At 38.0% G+C, this 23,642-nt stretch overlaps 1 protein-coding gene across 11 annotated transcripts in view; it reads right to left on the reverse strand.

Moving 5' to 3' along the window:
• Positions 1-23,642, reverse strand: part of SLIT2 (slit guidance ligand 2) — a 346,357-nt gene that overhangs the window by 41,562 nt on the left and 281,153 nt on the right. For 6 of the 11 annotated variants that reach the window (XM_014532270.1, XM_014532271.1, XM_014532272.1 and 3 more), the window contains 4 exons: positions 11,644-11,768; positions 11,395-11,492; positions 10,017-10,156; positions 5,953-5,979 (listed from right to left, as the gene is read on the reverse strand). In XM_014532270.1, the coding sequence (XP_014387756.1) occupies positions 5,953-5,979; positions 10,017-10,156; positions 11,395-11,492; positions 11,644-11,768 (390 nt within the window). The remainder of the gene's footprint in view (positions 1-5,952; positions 5,980-10,016; positions 10,157-11,394; positions 11,493-11,643; positions 11,769-23,642) is intronic. The other 5 variants (XM_014532277.1, XM_014532275.1, XM_014532276.1 and 2 more) reach the window with 1 other exon arrangement.

Below are 23,642 nucleotides of genomic sequence, written 5' to 3' on the forward strand. Positions count from 1 at the left end.
ATAAAATCATTGATATTGACAATAATGGGAAGGGAATTTATGACAGCAATCTGAATAACTGGACCAGAATTCTAGTGTTATAACTAATCTGTTATGACATTTTCAAATATACTTGGAACAAGGAAGGAAGTCTGGTTGAATTCCTGACAGAATCCCCAGGACACAGATTTTTGGAGGGTCAAATGCATCATTCTTCAATTATTTGCATTTGAGCTCTTACTTGGCTCAAGAAAAACCTGAATAAATGGTACCAGTTTACTCTACTTACATTGGCACAGCAAGGGAAGTTATCAAAAAACAATTTATTGGACACAATAAGTGAGATTTAATTTTTTAACAGTATACTACTTGAGGATAGGACCTTTATTTATAGTTATATATTTGTGCCTCTTTATTCCCATTCCATTACCTAACAAATTATCTGTCACAAAGTAGATACTTGATGGCTGCTGGAAAATATGACAGATAACACGTAATGAATTGCATCTGGAGGGAAAATATGTTTTTAAATGTTAATAAAGGTGACCCCAATGGCATGAGGGGCCATGTAAGGAAACAGAGAGAATATAAGGAAAACGGGTAGCAGATTTGAGTTCTGACATCAGCCTGAGATGGGCAGCCTGTGGACTCAGACACCCCTACACTCTCGTCTGCTAAAGCATGACAACCCCCAGGGGAAATGGAGGGGATGAACCTGAGAATCAAGGAAGTGTGTGTGTAAGCACTTAAGTGCATGCTTGAGAAAGGTTAAGATAAATGGATCTGAATGACTCTCACTACCAAATTTTAAAAACTCCATCCAATTCCTATCAGAAATTGTACATTTCTCATTTAATTTTGTTCATTAGATTCCACATATAAGTGAAATCATATGGTACTTGTCTTTCTCTGACTGGCTTATTTTTCTTAGCATAATGCTCTCCAGGTCCATCCATGCTGTCGCAAAGGGTAAGATTTCCTTCCTTTTTAAGGCTGAGTAGTATTCCATTGTGTAATTGTACCATAGCTGTTTTATCCACTCATCTACTGATGGGCTCTTGGGCTCCTTCCAAATCTTGGCTATTGTAAATAACACTGCAATGAACACAGGGGTGCATATATCCTTTCGAATCAGTGTTTTGGGTTTCTTCGGATATATTCCCAGGAGCGGAATTGCTGGGTCATAAAGCAGTTCCATTTTTAATGTTTTGAGGTAACTCCATACTGCTTCCCACAGTGGCTGCACCAATCTGCATGGCCACCAACAGTGCACGGAAGTTTCCTTTTCTCCACTTCCTCACCAGCACTTGTTTGTTGATTTATTGATGATAGCCATTCTGAAAAGTGTGAGGTAATATTTCACTGTGGCTTTCCATTTGATCTTTATTTGTGTAAAGAAAAACATTCTCACCCTATCCAGTTTGGCTCAGTGGATAGAGCGTTGGCCTTCAGACTGAAGGGTCCCAGGTTTGATTGCAGTCAAGGGCATGTACCTTGGTTGCAGGCTCCTCCCAGGCCGGGGCCCTGGTTGGGGCTTGGGCTCCTGCAGGAGGCAACCAACCCATGTGTTTCTCTCACATCGATATTTCTCTCTGTCTTTCCCTCTCTCTTCTACTCTCTCTGAAAACCAATGGAAAAATATCCTCAAGTGAGGATTAAAAAGAAGAAAAACATTCTGTGTCCTCTCTCAGACCTTGCAGTGGAGCAGGGAGATGGGTGAACATAGAGGGTGGACACAGATGATGGGATTCTGGGACTCATCCCAGGTCAGGTTAACTGAACTGGACTTGCATGAAAATTATCTCCATTTCCTCCTTTCTTGCTGGGCCAGGCCGGAACTATTTGTTGCAGACTCTGCTCAAGCTTTTCACCCACATTTCATAGCACATTACCATGGGCAGATGCCCAGTCTCTAATCTTGTCAGTGCTGGTGGTAACAATTGACTTCATTTCCATTAGTAAAGGATTACTTATAAATGGCATGACTCTATTTCTTATTTTTTCAAAATAGCCAACATTTTCTGAAGATTCTTTTTCCATATCTGAGGCTTTCTTATTTGTGTTAACTGTCCTGAAATGTGTCCTCTCGGTCGGAAATAGTTAACTGACCTTCGCAATGGGATCAATAAACAATCCAGATCACATGCACTTCCCTGAACTTAATGAAGTCCCATTGTTAGTAGAGAAATACCAAGAACTGATCCTGAGGGACTGTGAATTCCTAAAAATATGGGAGCCACTCATGAATGTCCTCTTGGTGCCAAAATTGTGCAAAATGGGACACGTGCACAAGCAGGGCATGGCCAGAGTAACCTCGTGAGACGGAGTTAACCATAATTCAAAATAGGAAGGCTCCAGAGAACATGCTATAAATGTGGATATGAAAATGTTTCCAACAAGGTCAATCCTTTTATGTTCTCACTTTTGTTCTCAATGATGTAGAATGGATTGCTCCATAATGCCTGTTTGCCAGAGAATTTGGTTCATTTTCATAGTCAGAAAGGGGTCTCTCTTTGCTCATGAACCGGTGGAGTAACTATATGATGCTGTTAATTTTCCTGGGATATGAAGAATGATGACTTTAGCAAAACAACTGACCTAGTCTGAACTTGCAGTGAGGACCAAAGCCAAAGATTTTGCCCGGTGGACAAGGGTAATGTTTTATGCATTTTTGGATGCTTAGCACAGTGTCCTGCATAAGGTATTTTCTCAATAAATATCTCTTGAGTTTTCAAAATGGAAAAACTTACCTCCCCAATAAATAAACAGAAAAGGAAGTATTTTTCAGTATTTCCTCATTGGAACTAAATAATGGAGCTAATTCCAACAGCTACTGAAACTGCAGAAATATTTAAATCCTTTTTCAAAATAAATAAATCCAAGTTGGATTGAATAAGGCTTGGTTAAGCTAGACTGTTGTTCTGGGCTCAGTGGTCCCTGCCTATTAACTTAAGAGCAAACAGAATCATTAAAATGTTTTCTGAGGTTCAAAGGCTTTTAAGAAGGCTTTGCAAGGTTGAAAGATGAATGTAAACCACACAATATCATTAGGCTGCCAATGTATTCTCTATAGTTAAAACAGACTGCAGGTATGTCTGCAACTATATTAAATCTGCTATAAAGACCTTACACATCTCGAGGCAGAATTAATAACAGAAGGGGTCACTATTTTTAAAAGATCATGAAAATCCAAAAACATACACAAAACCTAAAAAATGCAACCAAGCCCAAGAGTTCTTCAGCATTTACTATTTCCTTCCACTTCAAAGTAGAGTAAGGGGGTGAAGAGAACCAAAGGCTTAACACCAAATAAAGCCTTTCATCATAGTGAGCATAAAAAACAACAACAAAATAATACTTTTTAAAAAGGCAGTGCTGAAGAATATGGGGAGAAAAATTTCCTTCACACATGTAATTTCCATTAGGTGGGATTTTCTCTATCAAAATAATCATAAGAATTCGTCTGCCATCAGGAATGGCATCAGCTCATCTATGTCAATGCAGTAATGATGGTTGGAATTAAATGATGCAAAACTTTACATCAGTCATACAAGGCAGCTCTGATATCTCTTCCGGATAGACATATAACATTTTAAAGTGTTTTCCCGAATTAATCAATATCCCTGTGATGGAAAGTAGACTCGTCAATAGGGGAATTAATTAATTAATTAATTAGTAGATTAAATTTGCAGGCATTGATTGGATACTTCTTTTCCCTCATGTGTAGATAAAACAGACTGCTTGTCAGCACCTGAATTTTGTGGTTCCCTTTACTCTTTCCAAATGCACATCAGGGACACTATGTATGGCAAGCTGGCGAGACAGCAGAAGAAAAGCTTGTTGGGCATCATCAGTCAGTTGGGGCCATTGTGAGAGGTACCAATTCTGAGCCTGGACCGTGGCAGCAGATAATCAGGGACTGGTCCTAGTACAAGTCCCCCAAGTCAGAGGGCATGCCGTGGGGTCAGCGAGGTATTGGATGGACCCCTCTTTACAAGCTGTGGATCCTTGGGTAAGTGCTTTCTCATTGTTTTATACAAGTTATTGCTCCAACCCTTATTGTTCATGTCTATAGGGATTTAAACATTTTCCCTATGTCAGCTAATTCTAGAACTTTTTTTTTATTATTTAAGAAAATTACCCTCATTGTCATAAAGAAATTGAAATTTCATTTCTAGTTAAGTTTGGGGTTAAAAAATAGAGAACGGTTTGACTGCTTTTAAAAGCAGATTCAGTCATCAGCAGATTCTTAGAAAGAAAAGACATGTTTTATAAACCTAAGCATGAAATTTAGTCAACACATGAAACCACGTGGTGATTGGAAATACTAGCACACTGCCAGGCTTGCTCCTGAGAGTGCACAGAGCTACTTAAGGGCATATTCCTGTGACAGAACAATTGCTATTATGTTTCTGAGAGACTCAGACCTTAGACACCCCCGCCCCAGACCACCACATGAGTTAGTACTTGGATGGTATTTGACCAAGAATGGTATTGAATGCATTAATCCACAGAGAACTGACCAGGCTAGATTTTTACATTTTACAATATGAAACCTTTTTTTTTCATGTTTGTCAACTTAATTGTGTTTGGTAAGTGACCAAACACAGTAAATCGCCTGAATGATGCAACAGAAAGAAATGAAGTCCTTAGCAAGAGGAGACAGGGTGGGCTGCTGTATAACGTACCCGCATTAGCCCTATAATCTTCCTGCCAGTGCTTCACAGACAACTGGCACTGTCAAGACAGGCACACATGGGGCTCCTCAGAGGCCGCTGAGCCTGCACTTGGCACTTAAAGACTTTTGGCCAACAGATTGAGTCAAAGTCCAATGTTATTAAAATCATTCTGAAACTTTGAGATAAGGCTTCACAAAGGTTCCGTGGTGATTTCTCAGGCATGCCTACTGCCCTGATCATTTCTAGGACTCCCTTTCCTGGGCCATGATGGATTTGGGGAGCCACATAGACCATACCGATGTCAATGATTGGATATGGCTCTCTTTATGTTTTAAAAATACTGCCTTGCCCGGCTGGCGTGACCCAGTGGTTGATTGTAGACCTATGAACCAGGAAGTCATGGTTTGATTCCTGGCCAGGGCATATACCTGAGTTTCAAGCTCAATCCCCGGTAGGGGGCATGCAGGAGGCAGCCCGTTGGCTCTCTTTATGTTTTAAAAATACTGCCTTGCTCGGCTGGCGTGACCCAGTGGTTGATTGTAGACCTATGAACCAGGAAGTCATGGTTTGATTCCTGGTCAGGGCATACACCTGAGTTTCAAGCTCAATCCCCAGTAGGGGGCATGCAGGAGGCAGCCAGTCAGTAATTCTCTATCATCATTGATGTTTCTATCTCTCCCTCTCCCTTCCTCTCTGAAATCAATAAAAATACATTAAAAAATACTACCTAGTACTTATGATGTACTGTAACATGAATTCAACAATGTCATTCTATAAACCAACCTCTTGGGCTTTGTCATATTTATTTTATAAAATGTTTACATAAATCTATACACCTTTCAATATTTCTCTTGTTTCAACTTACTAAAGATATTACTTTAAGGTTATTGAAAAATTCCCAGTATTGAAAATACTTCTATCTATACCCTAGGTATACTAAATAATCTACATTTTTCATTATAAAAATAATTCATGTTTGTAATATCTTTTAAAGAGTAAAAGCAAACAGACAAGTAGAAAGTAGCAATTATTAGTCTTTCTTTTTCACCACCCTCTTCCCGCTCAGAGGTTTCTTTCATAGCCTTCTACAAATTGGGCAAGTGCATGTCAGCTGCCCTTTTTATAGTGCTTGGCATAGCTACCCATACATCAAGGATCTGCATGACTGAATCAACATATTAATTTCAGATTTCTTCCACATTCCTTTTACCATGTACATATAATGACATCCATATAGCTTTAAAAGAAAGAAGGAAACAAATAAAAATCATAGTAAACTTAAAAGGCGACTAACCTTTTTCCACCTCATTCAGATTAGCAGCTGGCAGCGACAAAGACAGAAGAGACAAAAGACTATTTACATTGCGATACAACAGCAGAGCACAGGAAGCTAGTGTATTTATAACAGAAGGGCCCAGAGTGAGTGGGCGGGCGAGGAGAAGTGAGGCTTGGATTCCTTACCTACAGCCAGCCAAGCACACAAACAAGGGGGACAAGAGGCGATAGGCAAACGCCATCACAGGGAGCCAGGGATCTGCATCTCAACCGGGTCACTTAACCAGCCTTACTTTTTAACACGTGCACGTCATGGTTAGTGTGTGGGCATGGGAGGTTAGGAAAACAAAGAGATAAGGGTACAACGTGGAAAGATTAAAATAGTCTCAATGTTTTCCGCATCTTTACATGCCCAACTGGTATGGAAATGTTCGTGTACAGAATTTGGGTAATCCTGTTAAGTGACATCCTGGGTTACAGCGTGATCAATTGTGTGTCATCTTTGCATGTGGTTCCATGAAAGTAGGGTTGATTAAGAAACACAGTCTTGACAGAGCAAATCCAGGGTCTGACTCTCGGGAAACATGCAAAGGCACATTTTCCAAGTCAACACCTAAATTCATACCAGAGTTTAAGACAGGGCGCCAAGTTCTCAACATGGCAGGGGTGCCATGTTTATAATGTTCATTTTTGTAAGTTTTGAGCTTATGTGATTGCAGGGATTCCTTGAAAATGCACCTTCAAGAAATGCCTTGGTTTTAGAGAGGATACAACAATGATTTTTAAAAATAAAAAAAATAAAAAACAATTTCTCAAGCTAAAATTAAAACCCTAGAGTAAATTTTAAAATTATTTGCTTAGCAATTTCTGAGTCTGACTTGCTCCATTCTTGGTGTATTTTAATATAAAATAATACTGAATCAAACTTTTCCAAAATTAACTATGCTCAATCCTTAGTGTAGTGGTTTCAATTTAGAATCATATGGGATTAAACTTTTCAAAAATTAACCTGTCTGAAGAATTAGCCATCAACAACCATCTATTATACAACTGGAACAGATAATGGACTGAATTAAGTAGAAAACAACAGTTTTGATAACTGGGGGAGGGGGAGGGTATAATAAGTTTTAGATAATATAAAATCAATATTGACTCTTAAAATGTATGTTGTTAATCCCTGAAGCAGAAAAAAGCAGATAGTTTTGTCCTCTGATAAATCAATAACTATTTACTATAATGTGCTGGTTACACAGGCTTAAATAAATTTAATAAACTTCCCAATGGTGGTTCATTTTATTTTTGATATTTGTAGTCGTGTTTTATAGCCTGCCCATCACATCGAGATTTCTCCAGCAAACTGCTTTCAGATCTCTGCATTTTCTCCATTAGTAATAGTATGTCCAGTCTGACTCTTGCCACGGATGCCAAATGTAAAGCCTTCCCCCATAATAATTTATGAGCTTTTTCCATGAAGTTTTATTTGTTCCAACTAAAGAGTTCACGTTCCCATCCATGCCTTTGGGGCATCGAGTGAAAAATCTTCAAACAGAAAGCAACTTGTGACTTGAATGATTTTTAAACAATGACAACATTATTATATTCCCTGAGCATAGCAGGGTTTCTGTTCCCAGATCTCATGCTCATTAATCAGACTCCAAACTTACATCTAAAACAATACAGCCGCATTATACGAAAATTCCTCCCTAACTGCGGACTTGGATGAAGCAGGATATAAAACTCCGGAGCCCGATTTATATTTTCCTATAATTAAAGGCCACTATGTGCCACTAACTTCAAAATCTGCAGATGGTTGTTTGATATTTTGCAAATGAGCTCATCTCACATATGGACAAAAATGCTATAGTGAATAGATGAGCTACAAAAGGGCCTCATTTAGATATTTGCTCTAATGCCAAATCATCAAACTCTTTACTGCCCACAAGACTCAGCCCAAAGTCAGAGTGGTAATATCTTCATGCTATTAAGTTTCTATTGAGCTCAGTATTTTTGTTTATACTTTGCCAAAATTCAGGCAAACTGATATCTGTAATAGCTGTGCTTAAAAAGACTCAACGAGTCTCAGGAGAACCAAACGGCTCTTGACAGATAGTCCTGGCAGGTTCCCACGTGATAGCTTTAATAGATGTCACATTTTGGCTAAACAGTGGTTTTGCTAAGTTTTGGTTTTTTTCTTTTTATGTTTCAGAGAAAGAGATCTGGCACAGAGAGATGAGGCTTCATAATATTTTTCAGAGGAAGCAGCACTAAACGGAGTCACTTCGGGTGGAGATAACATGTGGGCCAGAGGATCAGGTGTGGGAAGGGAAGTTGGAACATGTAGGTTGAGAAGATAAAACAGACTCAAAAGAAACAGGTAAAGAAGAAGGTACAGCAGATCTCAAGCCAAAGCAGGGGAACCCCTCCAAACCAACTCAGAAGACTCTGCCACCTTCTGTAATTGATCATGAAAAAAAAAAAAAGGCACGTCAGAACCCAAAGACCGCAGTGCTCTCAAGCCTGGGTTGTCAACACAAGGAGGATATTGACCAATTCCTGGTTGCTGGGCTCTGGATCTCATTAGCTGGCCAAAGTGTGATTGAAGTGCTTTGGTCCAATTTCTCCTGGCCAGAGTATACTGGTTTAAAAAGGCCTCAAAGAATACGTGAATTAAACTCTTTCTGTGATGATGATAGAGCAATGGCAGAAAAAGAAAACGATTTATTTAGGTAACAGATTTTAGTGCAGACATTGGGCTTTATATACAGGTCTGAATGAGCCTATGCAATACAACTCAATTCTCAGGGGAGGCCCCAGGGCTTCAGTGCATGCCGAATACACTTGCTCTCCTTCACTAATTCAAAATATCAAAGAACACTCAAATTCTGCCCTCTAAGGAGCCCAAGGGCTACATATATGTAACAGAGAAATTGGTGGATATAACATGTTCAATTTTCTACTGTAACTAAGTATATTACTTTATATGGCATTGGATGCTTCACTGGTATAAAAAAAAAATCCAACCATGAGAAGCCAGCTTCAGAGGCACTCAGACAGATCTGGGTTGTCAAAACAACACCCCATTATTCTATCTCGCATTTTTCCCATCAAGAAAGGTGAAGTGAAATGCAAAGTTGGGGCATGCCATAAAAGCTTAAATGTCCATGCTTTCCTAATAAATCCTGGGACAGTTAGTCATATGATGTGACTTCATCTTTCATGTTTGGAGATGCTGACCTTAGGCATCTACATAGTTATTTCACCCTCTGATATTAACTATGTATTACATCATGTGGAAATACATGCAGCTAATGAAATGTACCCAGCCAAATGAAAATGGTAACTTCAAAAAGAGTGACAGAATTTACTGCTCCACTTTTTCTTACAAATAAAATGCATAACATTCTCTCAGTGGTTTATTAAGAAAACAAGATTGTAATTGTGACGTTTCTTCTTCATAGCCACAAAACTACATCAAAATAGATATTCTGACATAAAAGCCACGTTATAAACTTGATGTTGACTTTACAGCCAATTGGCTTATCCAGGGAAGAAGTGAAGTAGGTTGAACAGCCTTATGAGATTTATCGTCTCAAGAAACAAAACGTCAGAAAGAAGGTGACAGTCTCATAAGATTATTCAAAGTGGTCAACATTTTTATATTTGTATTTTATTTTGAAGAACGTGAGTTATTATATGAAAGCACTCATTGGTGAAGAAGCAAGTATGGATACAATCTAAAATGCTTAATTATGTTTTTGACTATATTAAAAAATGCCCCTTTTTACATGTGTTGGATAGCACAGGAAAAATGCTTTGTGTGTGATAACATTCAATTATGAGACTAATAGGTTCAGTATGTAACTCCTGGTTTTGCTGGATAGCAATAACATGATAGATAACTGAGATTGGCGGGTCTTTCATTGGGTTGGCTGAAACCATTGTTGACTCTGGCTGTTATTTACATTACCTCTAATTTCCCAAACACCTACCAGTTATTGAATTATGCAATGGTTTACTAAACACATGCAGCAAGATTCCCATGATGCATTCAGATACATGGACCGATGGCTGAGCATTTCCTACCTGTGTACTCAGGTGGGCAAAGGCATGTGTAGTTGTTAATCCCATCAACGCAAGTAGAATTATTTTCACAGTCATTATCTTCACAGTCATCAATATTGATTTCACAGTGTTCTCCTTCAAATCCATCAGCACAAATACACCTGAACACCAAAGGGGGGAAAAGTAAAAATAATAATAATAACAACTCTGCATTTTAAAAAAATGTGGTCTACATATTTTAAAATACTAAATACACTTATCAATTGCAGAACTTTTAACTACAAAAAATTGATTTTTAAATGACATGTTGTAAGCATTCATTTAAGGTAATATCCTGCTAATCAGAAACAATTCGAAAAAAATTAATGCTGGCTGGAAATGGCCCTGTAAGTCAATAAATCCAATATATCTGCAGATCTACAACACAAGCAAAGTTTACTCTATTTTAATCTCAAGTTGTGCTCTAATAAAATAATCAATACTTCTTTGCTCACAAGTGACGAGGAACTGGTTCTGATTTTTTAAAAAATGACAACACCTACTACCCTATGTATAATGTTCTTGATGTCTCAAAACAAAACAAAAAGGGAATTTGAAAAACAAATTTTGTCTTCCTTGCAATTATAAAATGTGAATGTTCTCTTTATGTCTCAACAAATGTAATTTTTTCCATTGGCATAAAACTCTGTACATTTCATCTTGCTAGGTATCAGAATAATCTTTGAAAAGCCTTGATGAAAAAGTGACAGTTTCATAACAGAATGCAGAAATGAAGCCTATTTATTATAAAAAGTGATATTCCTAACAAGCTTTAGTAGTACATTAGCATTCTTATGCAAAATTATTAGTGTCATCATAAGAACTCTATTTCATAATTCATGAAGTACATTTGAGGTAATTGTACTGTATGATTAAATAATTCCAGATTAAAAATGCTCACAGCATGGTTGTCTTCTTATATTGGGGGTTGGAAATGAATCATTAATTTTCTGTTTCAGTGGGACCTACATCTTTTCATTACACACTGTCTTTAAAGCAATACACACAGCAACAAATGAATATATAACTTTCAGTAGGAGACTAGTTGGCTATTGATTAGCATAATGTAGCCACTCCATTGTCTTGATCTAATCTAACTTGATTAATCATAATGTGTGCATGTACATGTTTTACAATTTCTGGATTTTGTAGCTGCCTGAGCTGAAAATACGGAAACACCTCTATTTGTTTTTATGTTGCAATATCTTAGAGAGGGACTCACACATGTTGTTCTTGTGAATTGATTCCTGGAATTCATTTTAAAATAACGTTCCCAGATTTGAAAAGAAGAATGTGTGTTTGCTTAATTATTCTTGCTCCAATACTTCAGACACAGACCACAGACTAATGAATGACCTACCAGAATCCATCTTTGTCACCTTCTTTTAAGTGGCAAGTTCCTCCATGTTTACATGGGTTACTGATACATGCATGAATTGGGACATCGCAGTCCTGCCCCTGGAGAAGGAATGGCCAAGCAGAGTTGGGTATAAATAAAGTAGTTGTTAGCATAATAAAATAAGGTAGTTGACAGCACACTAAAATGAGGCAGGCCCAGCAATGAGAGCTAGGCTTTCAGATCATGGCTCCTATGACAGCTTCGACTCACCTTGAAACCATATGGACAGGTACAGCGATAAAAGTCAACTGGATCATTGTTACAGGTGCCATCATTTTTGCATGGATTTGATAAGCAAGGATTACACTTAGCTAAAATAGTCACATCCACAGGACCTAAAAAGTAATTGAAAATTATGAGAAACTGGTGCTTTCTATTTTTAGATCACTTAGGATTATTTTAATGCTTTAATGTAACAGTATATTTTGTATAAAAGTTATCAGTCACATATCTGTATATAAATCTCTTCCATGACAAAACCAGAAATCAGCATCATCATATTATGTGCAAGAATGCAACAGGAGGCCTTTTCATTGAGGGATGGTGAGACTCCCCAACATCAGAGTGGGACTCTGGGCTTTGATTTAGGTGGTTAGTACCTGATGTTAATCATGCTAATGTTACAAGGTCAGTCCCTTCACCGGCCAACTAGCTTCAGTAGTTGAGCTCCATGGCCACTGCCTGTATCTTAATTTCAGCCAGCTGCCATGGAAAGACATGTCACCCATCCCAAAGAGGACTGTGTGTGTGTCTGTGTGTGCATGTACATTAGGAGATGGGTGGGTGAGTTTTATGAATAAGTAGAAACTCATCAGTTAAAATATAAATTCATCAATTAAACATGAAATATTATGCACCTGCCCTGATAACATTAGTTCAGTAGTATTATTTTCATACAGGAGATACAAAAAACAAAAAAGCAAAAACACACCATTTTTATGCACATGGAAATAAACCAAACACACGATCTCCTTCTGTATCATCCTCACCCAGAAGGATTTCCCAATGAAACGATCTCTACCTGCTATCCCACTTTTTGGAAAATATATTTTTTTAAAAAACTCATGATCCATAAAAAGTTTGGATTCAAAGCAGATTCAGTTGCAGCTCTTTTCCTTTGGTTGCACATATTTATACCATAAATGGCTAACAGTGTAGAACCTGCACTGTCCTCACTTAAATCACATTCCACCACCGAAACCAGTTTGGCTCAGTGGATAGAGCGTCGGCCTGTGGACTGAAAGGTCCCGGGTTCGATTCCGGTCAAGGGCATGTACCTGGGTTGTGGGCACATCCCTAGTAGGAGATGTGCAGGAGGCAGCTAATCGATGTTTCTCTCTCATCGGTGTTTCTAACTCTATCCCTCTCCCTTCCTTTCTGTAAAAAAAATCAATAAAATATATTTTAAAAAAATAAATAAATTACGTTCCACCGATGCTGCTTTGCACTGGTGGTGAGACCTCACTAGACAATCTCTTGGCAATTGTCAGATGAGGACATTCTATCAAGGTGACATCTTTATACATAAAACTAGAGGCCTGATGCATAAAATTCATGCAAGAGGCTCGGCCCTTGCAGCCCAGGCTTCATCCGGAAGCTCATCCAGACGGTTGTTCTGCTGTTTGGTCTAATTAGCATATTAGCTCTTTATTATATAGGATACAAATATTTTAATCATGTCTCCGCTATCACTGGTCTCTCTAAAAGACTTTATCCTCATTGAAAAAACAGCAACAATTTCAATCACATGTTTGATCACATGTCCTTTTTAGCAATGTTATTTGAGTGGATTGTACAGCATGCTCCCCTTTACTGTCACTGCTCTAACCTTCCAAGGGACCTCTCCCCAAACAGTTGTATGGCTTCTGCTCATATAAAGTACCTTTCATCATATTTCTCTACCAATCAGAGTTCATGTTTGTGAGTTTTTAGTCTACCAACAAAAACTCATGTATGAAAGAGAATATGGGCATGAAAACTGCATATCTTTTTTTTTTCTTTAAATATATCTTTATTGATTCCAGGGAGAGGGAGAGAAACATCAATGATGAGAGAGAATCATTGATTGGCTGCTTCCTGCACACCCCCTACTAGGGATTGAACCTGCAACCTGGGCATGTGCCCTGACTTGGAATCGAATCGTGACTTCCTGGTTCATGGGCCCATGCCCAACCATTAAGTCACACCAGCCAGGCAAAACTTCATATCTTAATAGCATTCTCTCACCCTAGGAAGTGCCAGCCAAGCACGTATAATGGTTTTTGAAGTAAAATAAAAAACAGAATAGTTCTCTGTATTATTCAACTTTTCTATTAATAAGAAGCTTGAAATATAGAGATTTCTCTTCCTATTTAACCATTTGAAATGCATGACAGATCTGGGGATGGTGGTGTTAACAGGAAGGGGTATTGTTCGCTTCTAGTGACACCTCAGCCATTAAGGGAGGCCTTGCCAATGGCCCCTTCACTTTTTCTTGGAAACCAGAATAACTAATGCAGCCTCTATATCAAATTGCAGCTGGGAAATTTCTGGGATTAACACCGAAGTGATCTTTATAGAAATTCAATTTCTCACCCCTCCCAACTTATTTATCAATTAAGGACAAAACTTTAGCTAGTCAGCATATTGCAGAAATGAATGGTGGCAGTTATTTAAAGCAGAAAGTTAAATTAACGAAATACTCCACAATAAATGACTTTGTATTTGCTAAAGTTATCACACTTAGAATCAGCGATAGGAAAGGAAATAGCTAACTGGTAATGGATTCCTTAGCTAGGCCAGAAGGAAAAAGAATCTAATCTTGAACAAAGCCATTGGATAAAGCAGCTAAGACTGCATCTGGCAAAACGGCATGTCAGCAAATGCTAGGACTGGACACGTTCATCTGGCCACTTCCCAAGACCTTGAGAAAAATTGTCTTTTTGTCTATTTCTGTGCTTTCAACCTTGTAAGGCTGTGGTTGAATAGAGGAGTTCAGGGTTGACAGTTTCTACGTTTATTTTATGGAATGTGACATTCTTCAAAAATTATGTTTGATTATTTAAATGAGACACTAAAGGGAGGAAAAACTGGATACGTGGATACATCTTGAAGAATTCAATAGAGTATGCAGGTGACAAAATTGCCAGGCTGACATAGTCCCTGTCGAGTTTAACACAAGGTCAAGATTCATTTAATAAATACCCACTGAACAGTATCATATTAATATGTACAATATGAGTTCACTGCATTGGTTTCTGATATAGCTAATCCTGCTTAATTATTTTCTATATGGAAACTCTTACTGGAATGCAAAGGGAGATCATTGTCCCCTTGTATATGTTCAGTTTAGCTAAAGGAATAAAAATAATCAGCTTTACCACATACGCAGGCCTCTTCTGACACTTTCTTAAACCTACGAACTGTTTTGGTGACATCAAGGTGTGGAAAATAGCAAAACACTGAGTTCTAACGCCCTCAGGTTGGAAAGTTGCTACTATTTGCTTCTCCTTTTAAAAATACTTCTTTGAAAGTCAGCTCTTAATGATAATTTCTTATTTCTAGTACTCAAGTCTGAGTAAAGGGTAATTCAAAAGCTGTTTGTAACTTATATACATTCCAAATAGCAGCATCCTCTGGTATGCCCAAATACTTTAACTTCCTTTCTACTTTATTTAGACTGGAATTCCACCTAACTAAACATCCTTCTTATACTGTGACTTATACATTTACATGGTTTATCTAAACCTTATTTCTCTGTTCTAATCCCTTGGAACTACAGTTAACCCTTGAATGATTCAGGGGTCAGGGGCAGTGAACCCAAAGCAGCTGAACATCTGCATGTAACTCTTGATTCCCCCAAAAGGTGTCTCTCAGTAACCATGGGGATTGTTCCAGAACCTCCAGTGGATGTCAAAATGCTCAGTCCCCTATATAAAATATGCGCAGGTCAATGAGCACAGTCTACCCTCAGACTCCCAATTGCAGACAGAAAGCACTACAGGTATTTACTGAAAAACACACACAACAACAACAAAACACACACAAAACAAACAAAGAAACAAACAAAACAAAAAAACTCATGTATAAGTGGACCCTTGCAGCTCAAACTCATGTTTTTCAAGTGGCAACTATGCCTTGTATCTGGTTTTCTTCTCTCATTCATTTTCCTACCCATGTCTTGCTTCTTTTATAAGACCATCTTTTATCTCCTGTTTGTCTTCAATTTATGATTGATTTTCTGCCCAGGACACTTTCTCGGAGATCCTCTCCTGTAAAGCTCTTATTCAAGGGGAATGACATCTTTAATCTGCTTCCATAATAAGATGGTATCAAAGTTAAAGGAAGGTGATAAAAAAAGTCATAATGAAATAGTGAAGAATTTGCACAGCTCTCTAGAAGCAAACCAACACTTGCAGGATTTTACAAATTTGATTAGTCTCAGGTGAAAAGAAGGGGCCCACGGAACAGGAAATAGAAAAGCCTTTTAGCATAACGCATAGTAACGGACAGAAAATCGGAAGTCTATCAACCCAAGTTAGTAACCTAAATTTGTCTCTTAAACGTGTAAAGTTAGGAGAATGTTGGCAGCCATTTCAATGGGTGGTTTTCAGCATTAAATGAGATGCTAATGAAAGTTTGAGTACACATTACAGTGAGAGCCAGCGCAGAAGCCTCAGTGAGTTCTGACCCTCCTCCCCAGAGTCCAAATAACTGGGTGATGGGGGGAACATGTGTGGTTTACTGAAAAGGAGACACACAGTCTTCCTTTGCTTGTTTACCAAAATTTAACACACAGACACTGGAAAATTAGAGCTTGCCATTCATTCATTCATCACAAGTTCACTGAGTACCTTTTGTCTGTCAGGAGCGGCTCAAATTTGGACAAACTGTTAGGGCTATTATTATCAAAACCCTGGGGGAATGGAAGTGGGTGCCAAGAGATAATTATGCATTGAGCAATAACACTCAGAGTTGATAATTTTACATTTTTAAGACTGCAAGTTTGATTTGTAAATTCGGTATGGACAGCCACCAGAAATAACAGTACAACACAGAAAAAGAAGGAGAGGTTCTCTTTAAGGAATGACAGCTTGCTGCAATATAACTTTGCAATTTTCATTCTTTCCTTGTTCCCAAAGTAAACTGGTTATGAGAATTGTTAAGCCCTAACTGGTTTGACTCAGTGGATAGAGCGTCGACCTGCAGACTCAAGGGTCCCGGGTCCAATTCCGGTCAAGGGCATGTACCTTGGTTTCGGGCACATACCCAGTAGGGAGTGTGCAGGAGGCAGCTGATCAATGTTTCTCTCTCATCGATGTGTCTAGCTCTTTATCCCTCTCCCTTCCCCTCTGTAAAAAATCAATAAAATATATATTTTTTAAAAAATTGTTAAATTAGTTCCAAAATATTAGCCCTCTTAATATGTGTGTTATAGAGGAGAAAACAAATCTAGCTCCAGGGATACAGGATTTACTAATGTCACTGAAATGAAAGAGGCTAGTCTAAGGACTGATTTAAGACTCGGTCTTGATTTAAGAGAGCCTTCCAGCATCAGCTATCTGGACTGGAGGTGTGTTTAGCTTAATAATTCAAAAGGAAATGAAAAGAAAGTTTGGCTAACAATTTGTCTTTGTCAGTTACTTTAATCTTTAATGGAAGAACTGCCGGACCTCAAATCCATTAAAGCTTGTAGGCAGCCTTGCTTACTTGACTCAAATCACGAGCTGTGCACCTGACACCAATACTGCCACCCACTGAGAATTGTATCTCACTTTGATTTATGGCTGAAAACTCCAGACACAAATTTCTAGCTATATCCCAGAGCCTGCCTTCATTCTGGTATTCCTTGGAAACATGAGTCAAATAACAAAATCATCCAGCACTACACTTGTAAGAAGGCTAAGGTATGTCAAAGACGACTAAAAATAAAATGTAGGGGGTATGTGAGGTTGGGCACAATTTAATAAGAGGTTTTCATTTAAAACCAAATACTCCGCACTCCATAATGTAATGCTGTTACATTATTGCATTTCTTAAGCACGAATACCAATCACATATTTTAAAATTCCATCATTAAGTCATTCAATTATCAGATATTTATTGAGGATCTATTGTGTGCAGGATACTATGCTAAGTTTTGGGAATTCAAAGCCAAGTGAAATAGTTGAGTTTTTAAAGACATATTTGTATCAACTATAGAACGCAGTTATATGAGGATGTGGGTAATGGAAATGTATGTTTTGGAATATGTTTTAAGTTTCTGCAAGCGATCAAGGGGAGTAATTCACTAAATGTGTGAGAATATGAATCTGAAATTATAAGAAAAGTCATGACTAGATATTTGAAGCCATGAGGTTTAGATCAATTAATTTAATAAGGCTAAGGAGAGGACTTCACTCGTGTTAATATTAAAGAGTGGTGAAAAAACAAGAGTGGTAAGAGGAGTCAGCATAGGAATAAAGGTGTGTGTGTGTGTGTGTGTGTGTGTGTGTGTGTGTGTGTGTATTGCTGATAGTATTACAGATGTTCCCCATTCCCCTTTTACTCCCCTCCCTTATTTGTTTTTTAAAGATGGTGTTTTTGGCAAATAACTAGTACACACCTGAATATTTCTTTAGCAAGTGAGAAAATCATAATCCATAATAACGTAAGGTTATTTCAAAATTATAACTATGTGCTAGTAGTGCCAATAAAAAACATAAAAAGTGACAAAGTTCTAAAGATACTTAAAAATGATATACTGAGTTTTTATTATTTCTAATTTCGGCTAAATTATTTAATTGCCTTCATACTTTATTTCAATCACAATGATAGCAACTAATAATTTTGAGACATAAAAGACCTCCAGTTTGTTAAAAACTCCCCCCGAAAAGAAGATGCTGTCCTTGCTGAGAAAAACAACAATATTACAATGTAATTGCTGGAAGATACAGAATTTCCCCCAGGAATTCCAGAATCTAGAAGATTCTTAACATATAAAATTAGAGGAAGAGACAACCACGTGGTGGTAAAATGTCGAACATCATGGGATACAAAAGAGCCTCAAGTTTTCTTGACCCTTTAGCTGACCTTTACTAAAAGAGGAACTTTGACACCATATCTCTGTCTCTTTACTTGAGCTCATGGCTATCAGACAGAGCCCATTGGGCCTTTCCCTCTCATCTCACTCTGTTCCACTTGACTCAGAGTCTCCCGATAGCCTGATAGGTCTGGTGGTGGTATCAGTTATAGTTCCATAATTGTTTTGTTTGAATATATAACATTAATATCATATGTACATACATATACATATATACATACATATACATATACATACACACACATATTTTTTTTTTCCTATCACCAAACTTCCATATTGTTTTGGAATTATCTATTTAAATAGATCCATTGGTAAACTCTAAACTCCATGAGGGCAGAGTTTCTTCTCTGTTTTACTTCTTGTATTCTTAACACCTTAGAACTATCTATGCCTGGTACATAACAGGAACTCAAATAATATTTGTTGAATGAAAAAAGGAACATATCATTCATTTGCATTAGACTCTTCACTCCTTAGCACATTCAAGGGTTTAATAAATGTATGACACATTAAACATGAACTGTTTAGTTGTCTGTGTAGCTAAATCTTCCTGAACCAAGAGCAATACAGGGGATATTAGATATTAAAATATTTTACATCCCATGCTGACTTTCTCAATGAAAACCCGGGGAGGGCAAAAACCTCGGCCTTATTGTGAACTGCTTAATCATTCTAATTTCCTCTGATATCTGAAAGATGAGAGCAGGACCTCTGGGTTACAAAAACAAGTCATATCCATCTGTTTCCCACTCAGGAATGTTTTACAGGGTATTAATTCAATATGCTCTGATCATCTATTTTATCTCATTAGTTTCTTCCATTGTTTTTAATTTTAAAACTTTATTTAAAAAGGGAACTTGATAATATCCATGGACTCATCAGTTTGCTCTGCTGAAACTATGAGATTATACCATAAATAAAATACTCTGAAAATGTAGTATAAAAATTGTTGTGAAAAAATTAATTACTCAAGATAATAGCCCAGTCTTTCCTAGCAGAGGAAACTTCTAAATTATATTTAATTATAGCTATGTAAACATGTCTTCAAATAAAGAATATTCCTCTTTTTGCTGTAATTTAAATTACATATTTACAAACCTTAATAGGAGGAGTGTGTACTTACATGTTTTCATGAATAAAATAAAACACATTAAACTGGCATAACTACAGGAAAAATTTCATTAAAATATAAACAATTCAAATTATAAAATACTTAAGGAGCATCATTTTATCGCTTTTAAGCACTCAGATTTCCTACACTGAATTATTCTAATTGAAAATTAGGACACTTTGCCTCCTACCAATCCATTTATTTATGTTAATATGTACAGCAGCATGTGAGTGGTTCAAACTTTCATTTTCTCAATAGTGGGGGGGGGGGCATCTTATTTATAGTGATAATTTGTTTTGAAAATATTTTTACTGAAAATTAGGACATCAACTTCAGTTGCAAGCTCTGCAGTCAGGCAGGGCTCAAGTCTGGCTCCTTCACTCAGCAGCTGAGTGATTTTTAATTAAATCATCACCCTACATTACAGTATTTTATTCTCTCAAATGTGGAAATAATTGTACCTACTATAGGAATGATGTGAAAATTTAGAGATACATAGCTACATAAAATTCTCAGCACAATGCAAACTGCTCTGTACAAACTGGCTGTTGTTATTGTCACTGTTATTATTTTTAGTAGTCGTGGCAGTATGGGCAGAGATCCAATCTGAAATGTTATAAATGTTGAACTAGCCCAGAACCTTAATTATATTCAGGTATAGCAAAAGTGAGTACATCCTGAAGTCTGCTAAATGCAATGTTGCTGTATTTGTTGACTTCTGAATGCCTACACTGCTGGCCAACTGGTCACACCCATGGTGTTTGCTATCCAGCTTAGGGGAGCACCTTGAACATTATAGAATCCGTTAATTTGATAACTCAGTGAATATTAAACTAAACTGCCACAGTCCAGCTGAGAAGCCTAAGCCCTTAAATAATTTGTCAATTAACCAGTCTCAGCTCAACCGTTTCCTGGAGGCCCTGGAACCCCTCCAGCACTTGGCTCCTGCTCAGCTCTGCTCCTGCAGCTCCGCCCAGGAGCACCCTGGTCCCACACTGGCCTGCTTCTCCACACAGCTGCCTTAGACACACCTGCACACTCACCCTTCACGGTCACTTGCCTCTGAGCCCTTGGAGCAACTCTTCTAGCCAATATGGTAGCCACTAGCCACATGTGGCGATTTACATTCACATTTAAATTACATAAAATTTAAAATGCACTTCCTCAGTTGCACTCGCCACATTATGTGCCCAGCAACCACTATGGCTAGTGGCTACCACACAGGATATTGCAGACATAGTATATTTCCATCACTGCACAAAGTTCTATCAGGCAGATAGGCCAATATCCCCTCCCGCACATTTCCATTCACAAGATAGTAAGTACCTGAGACTCTATAGTCATTAACCAAATGAACAAAAAAGGTAAGTCAGATAAATCTTGAGTTAAACAGACGTGTATGTACGTATGTATATATGTATGCATGCATGTGTTTGGATTTGAGAACATTTAATCAATTAATGGGAACCAGGGTGCTCTAAGGATGGAATAAAAAATATGTAGCTTTTCTCAAATTTGTGTTACCATGACTTTTTTGTTTTCCTGAAAAATATCTCTGGCAAACTCTAAACTTTAAGAAATATAGAGAAACACTAGCATTTTTCAAAATAGAGTACATGTATCCTTGAGCACAGAGAAGTGTAATAGAATCAATCTGCAGTTTCTCAACTTCCCCCACACAATCTTCCTGAAACCATTCTGCCCAGTAATGTTCCTAAGAATAAGAGTTATGCCAGTTTCCCTTTCCCTTTGACAATCATCTCCACTTTACAAAGGACAGGGTACCTCTCAGCCCACCAGGAATCCGCCACAGGGTTGCGGGCACCCCAGTGGGAGATGTGCAGGAGTCAGCTGATCGATGTTTCTCTCTCATCGATGTTTCTACCTCTCTATCTCTCTCCCTTCTTCTCTGTAAAAAATCAATAAAGATTTTTTATTGATTTTTTTATTGATTTAAGAGTTATGCCAGTTTCCCTTTCCCTTTGACAATCATCTCCAATTTACAAAGGACAGGGTACCTCTCAGTCCACCAGGAATCCGCCACAGGGCACTGCCCAAGGAAACGGAGTCACCAAAGAACAATGTAAAATACTGCAAAGGCTCTTGCAGTCAATGCACACAATCTCAGAGAGGCATTTGCCAATAACATTCTACTGTCAATAGCAATATTAAAATATGGGTAAATAATTATGCTGTCCCAATCAATGGTGTCCCAATCAACGGCATGAGTATTAACGGAAATAATTCAGTTAAAATAAAAAAACTTAAAAACTCACAGATTTTTGGTGGCAGGAAACTTTTTAAAATTTTAATTATATATACTTTTTTTGTAACAAAGAACGATATAATTCTCTGAGGTATTGGAAATAGAAATTCCAGGAGAAAAACCTAAGTTCAAGGAAAAAGAAAAAAGAAGGATCTTGTTTTTGTCTTTTTTAAAAAATATATTTTTATTGATTTCAGAGAAAAAGGGAGAGGGAGAGAGATAGAAACATTAATGATGAGAGAGAATCATTGATCGGCTGCCTCCTGCAAACCCACAACCAGGGCATGTACCCTTGACTGGATTTGAACCTGGGACCCTTCAGCCAACACTTTATCCACTGAACCAAACCGGCAAGGGCTTGTTTTTGTCTTTTAAAATTAGCTGTTACATGTAGATTCCACCAAATACATTTAAAAGAATAATGGCAGAATTTTGTTTTAAAAGTCAAACATAGTGCACTGCAAATGACATATTTTGCAACCATTTATAGCTATGGAAAAAAGCATTAGATGCCAAGTTAAAAATGTTTGTAGGGAACATAGGTTTAGAAAATTCCTTCTTGCCGAAACCGGTTTGGCTCAGTGGATAGAGTGCCAAGTTAAAAATGTTTGTAGGGAACATAGGTTTTGAAAATTCCTTCTTTAATCAATAAATCATGGAGAGTCCCTCATCATGTTTGTTGGTCTTTTGAAGAGTTATAATATGTTGGGTGCTTCCTGTGTGTAAGGTAACATGTTCTACATATATATTTAATTCACCTAATCCTTTCCCCCCAACTATATGGGGGGCTAATTGACAAATATAATGGCATATATTTAATGTGTACAATGTGATGATGAAATATACATGAATATTGTAGAATTAAGATAAATAACACATCTGTCACTTTGCTTAGTTAACATTTTTGTGTGGTGAAATTGCTCAAGATCCACTCAGCAACTTTCAAGTATACAACATTGTATTATTATTATTATTTTTTTTTCTCAGAGAGGAAGGGAGAGGGAGAGAGATAGAAACATCAATGATGAGAGAAAATCATTGATAGGCAGCCTCCCGCATGTCCCCAACCTAGGGGTCAGACTGCATGTGCCCTGACACATGCCTTGACCGGGAATTGAACCATGACCTCCTGGTTCATAGGTCGACTCTCAACCATTGAGCCATACCAGCCAGGCCAACATTGTATTATTAACTACTGTGATCATACTGAACATTCCATCCTCTCAACTTATTCTTTTTATAACTGAAAGTTTGAAGCCTTTGACCTACAGCTCCCCATTTTCCTTTTCCTGCAGTCCCTGGTAACCATCATTCTATTCTATAAAATTGGCTTTTTTAAATTAAAGATTCCACATGTAATGATTTATCTAGTGTTAACAAAGGTCTTTTGTGTAGGTACTGTCATCGCCTCTGCTTACACAGGAGAAAACTGAGGCACAGTGTAGCTAAACTGCTCCATAACTGCTACAGAGTGAACCTGGTTTTAGCCCAGAATTGGTTAGGCCGGGCCTCAGCTCTCACGCTGTGACCCCCTGAGCACAATGACCCACAGTGACCCCCCTGAGCACAATGACCCACAGTGACCCCCTGCACACTATGACCTACTGTGACCCCCTATGCACTATGGCCTACTGTGACCCATGCACACTAAGACCCATTGTGACCCACTGCACACTATGACCCACGGTGACCCAATGTACACTATGACCCATGGTGGCCCCTGCACACTATGACCCATGGTGACCCAATGTACACTATGACCTACTGTGACC

This window comes from Myotis brandtii, unplaced genomic scaffold (genome assembly GCF_000412655.1).
Source record: "Myotis brandtii unplaced genomic scaffold, ASM41265v1 scaffold869, whole genome shotgun sequence".
NCBI lineage: Eukaryota > Metazoa > Chordata > Mammalia > Chiroptera > Vespertilionidae > Myotis > Myotis brandtii.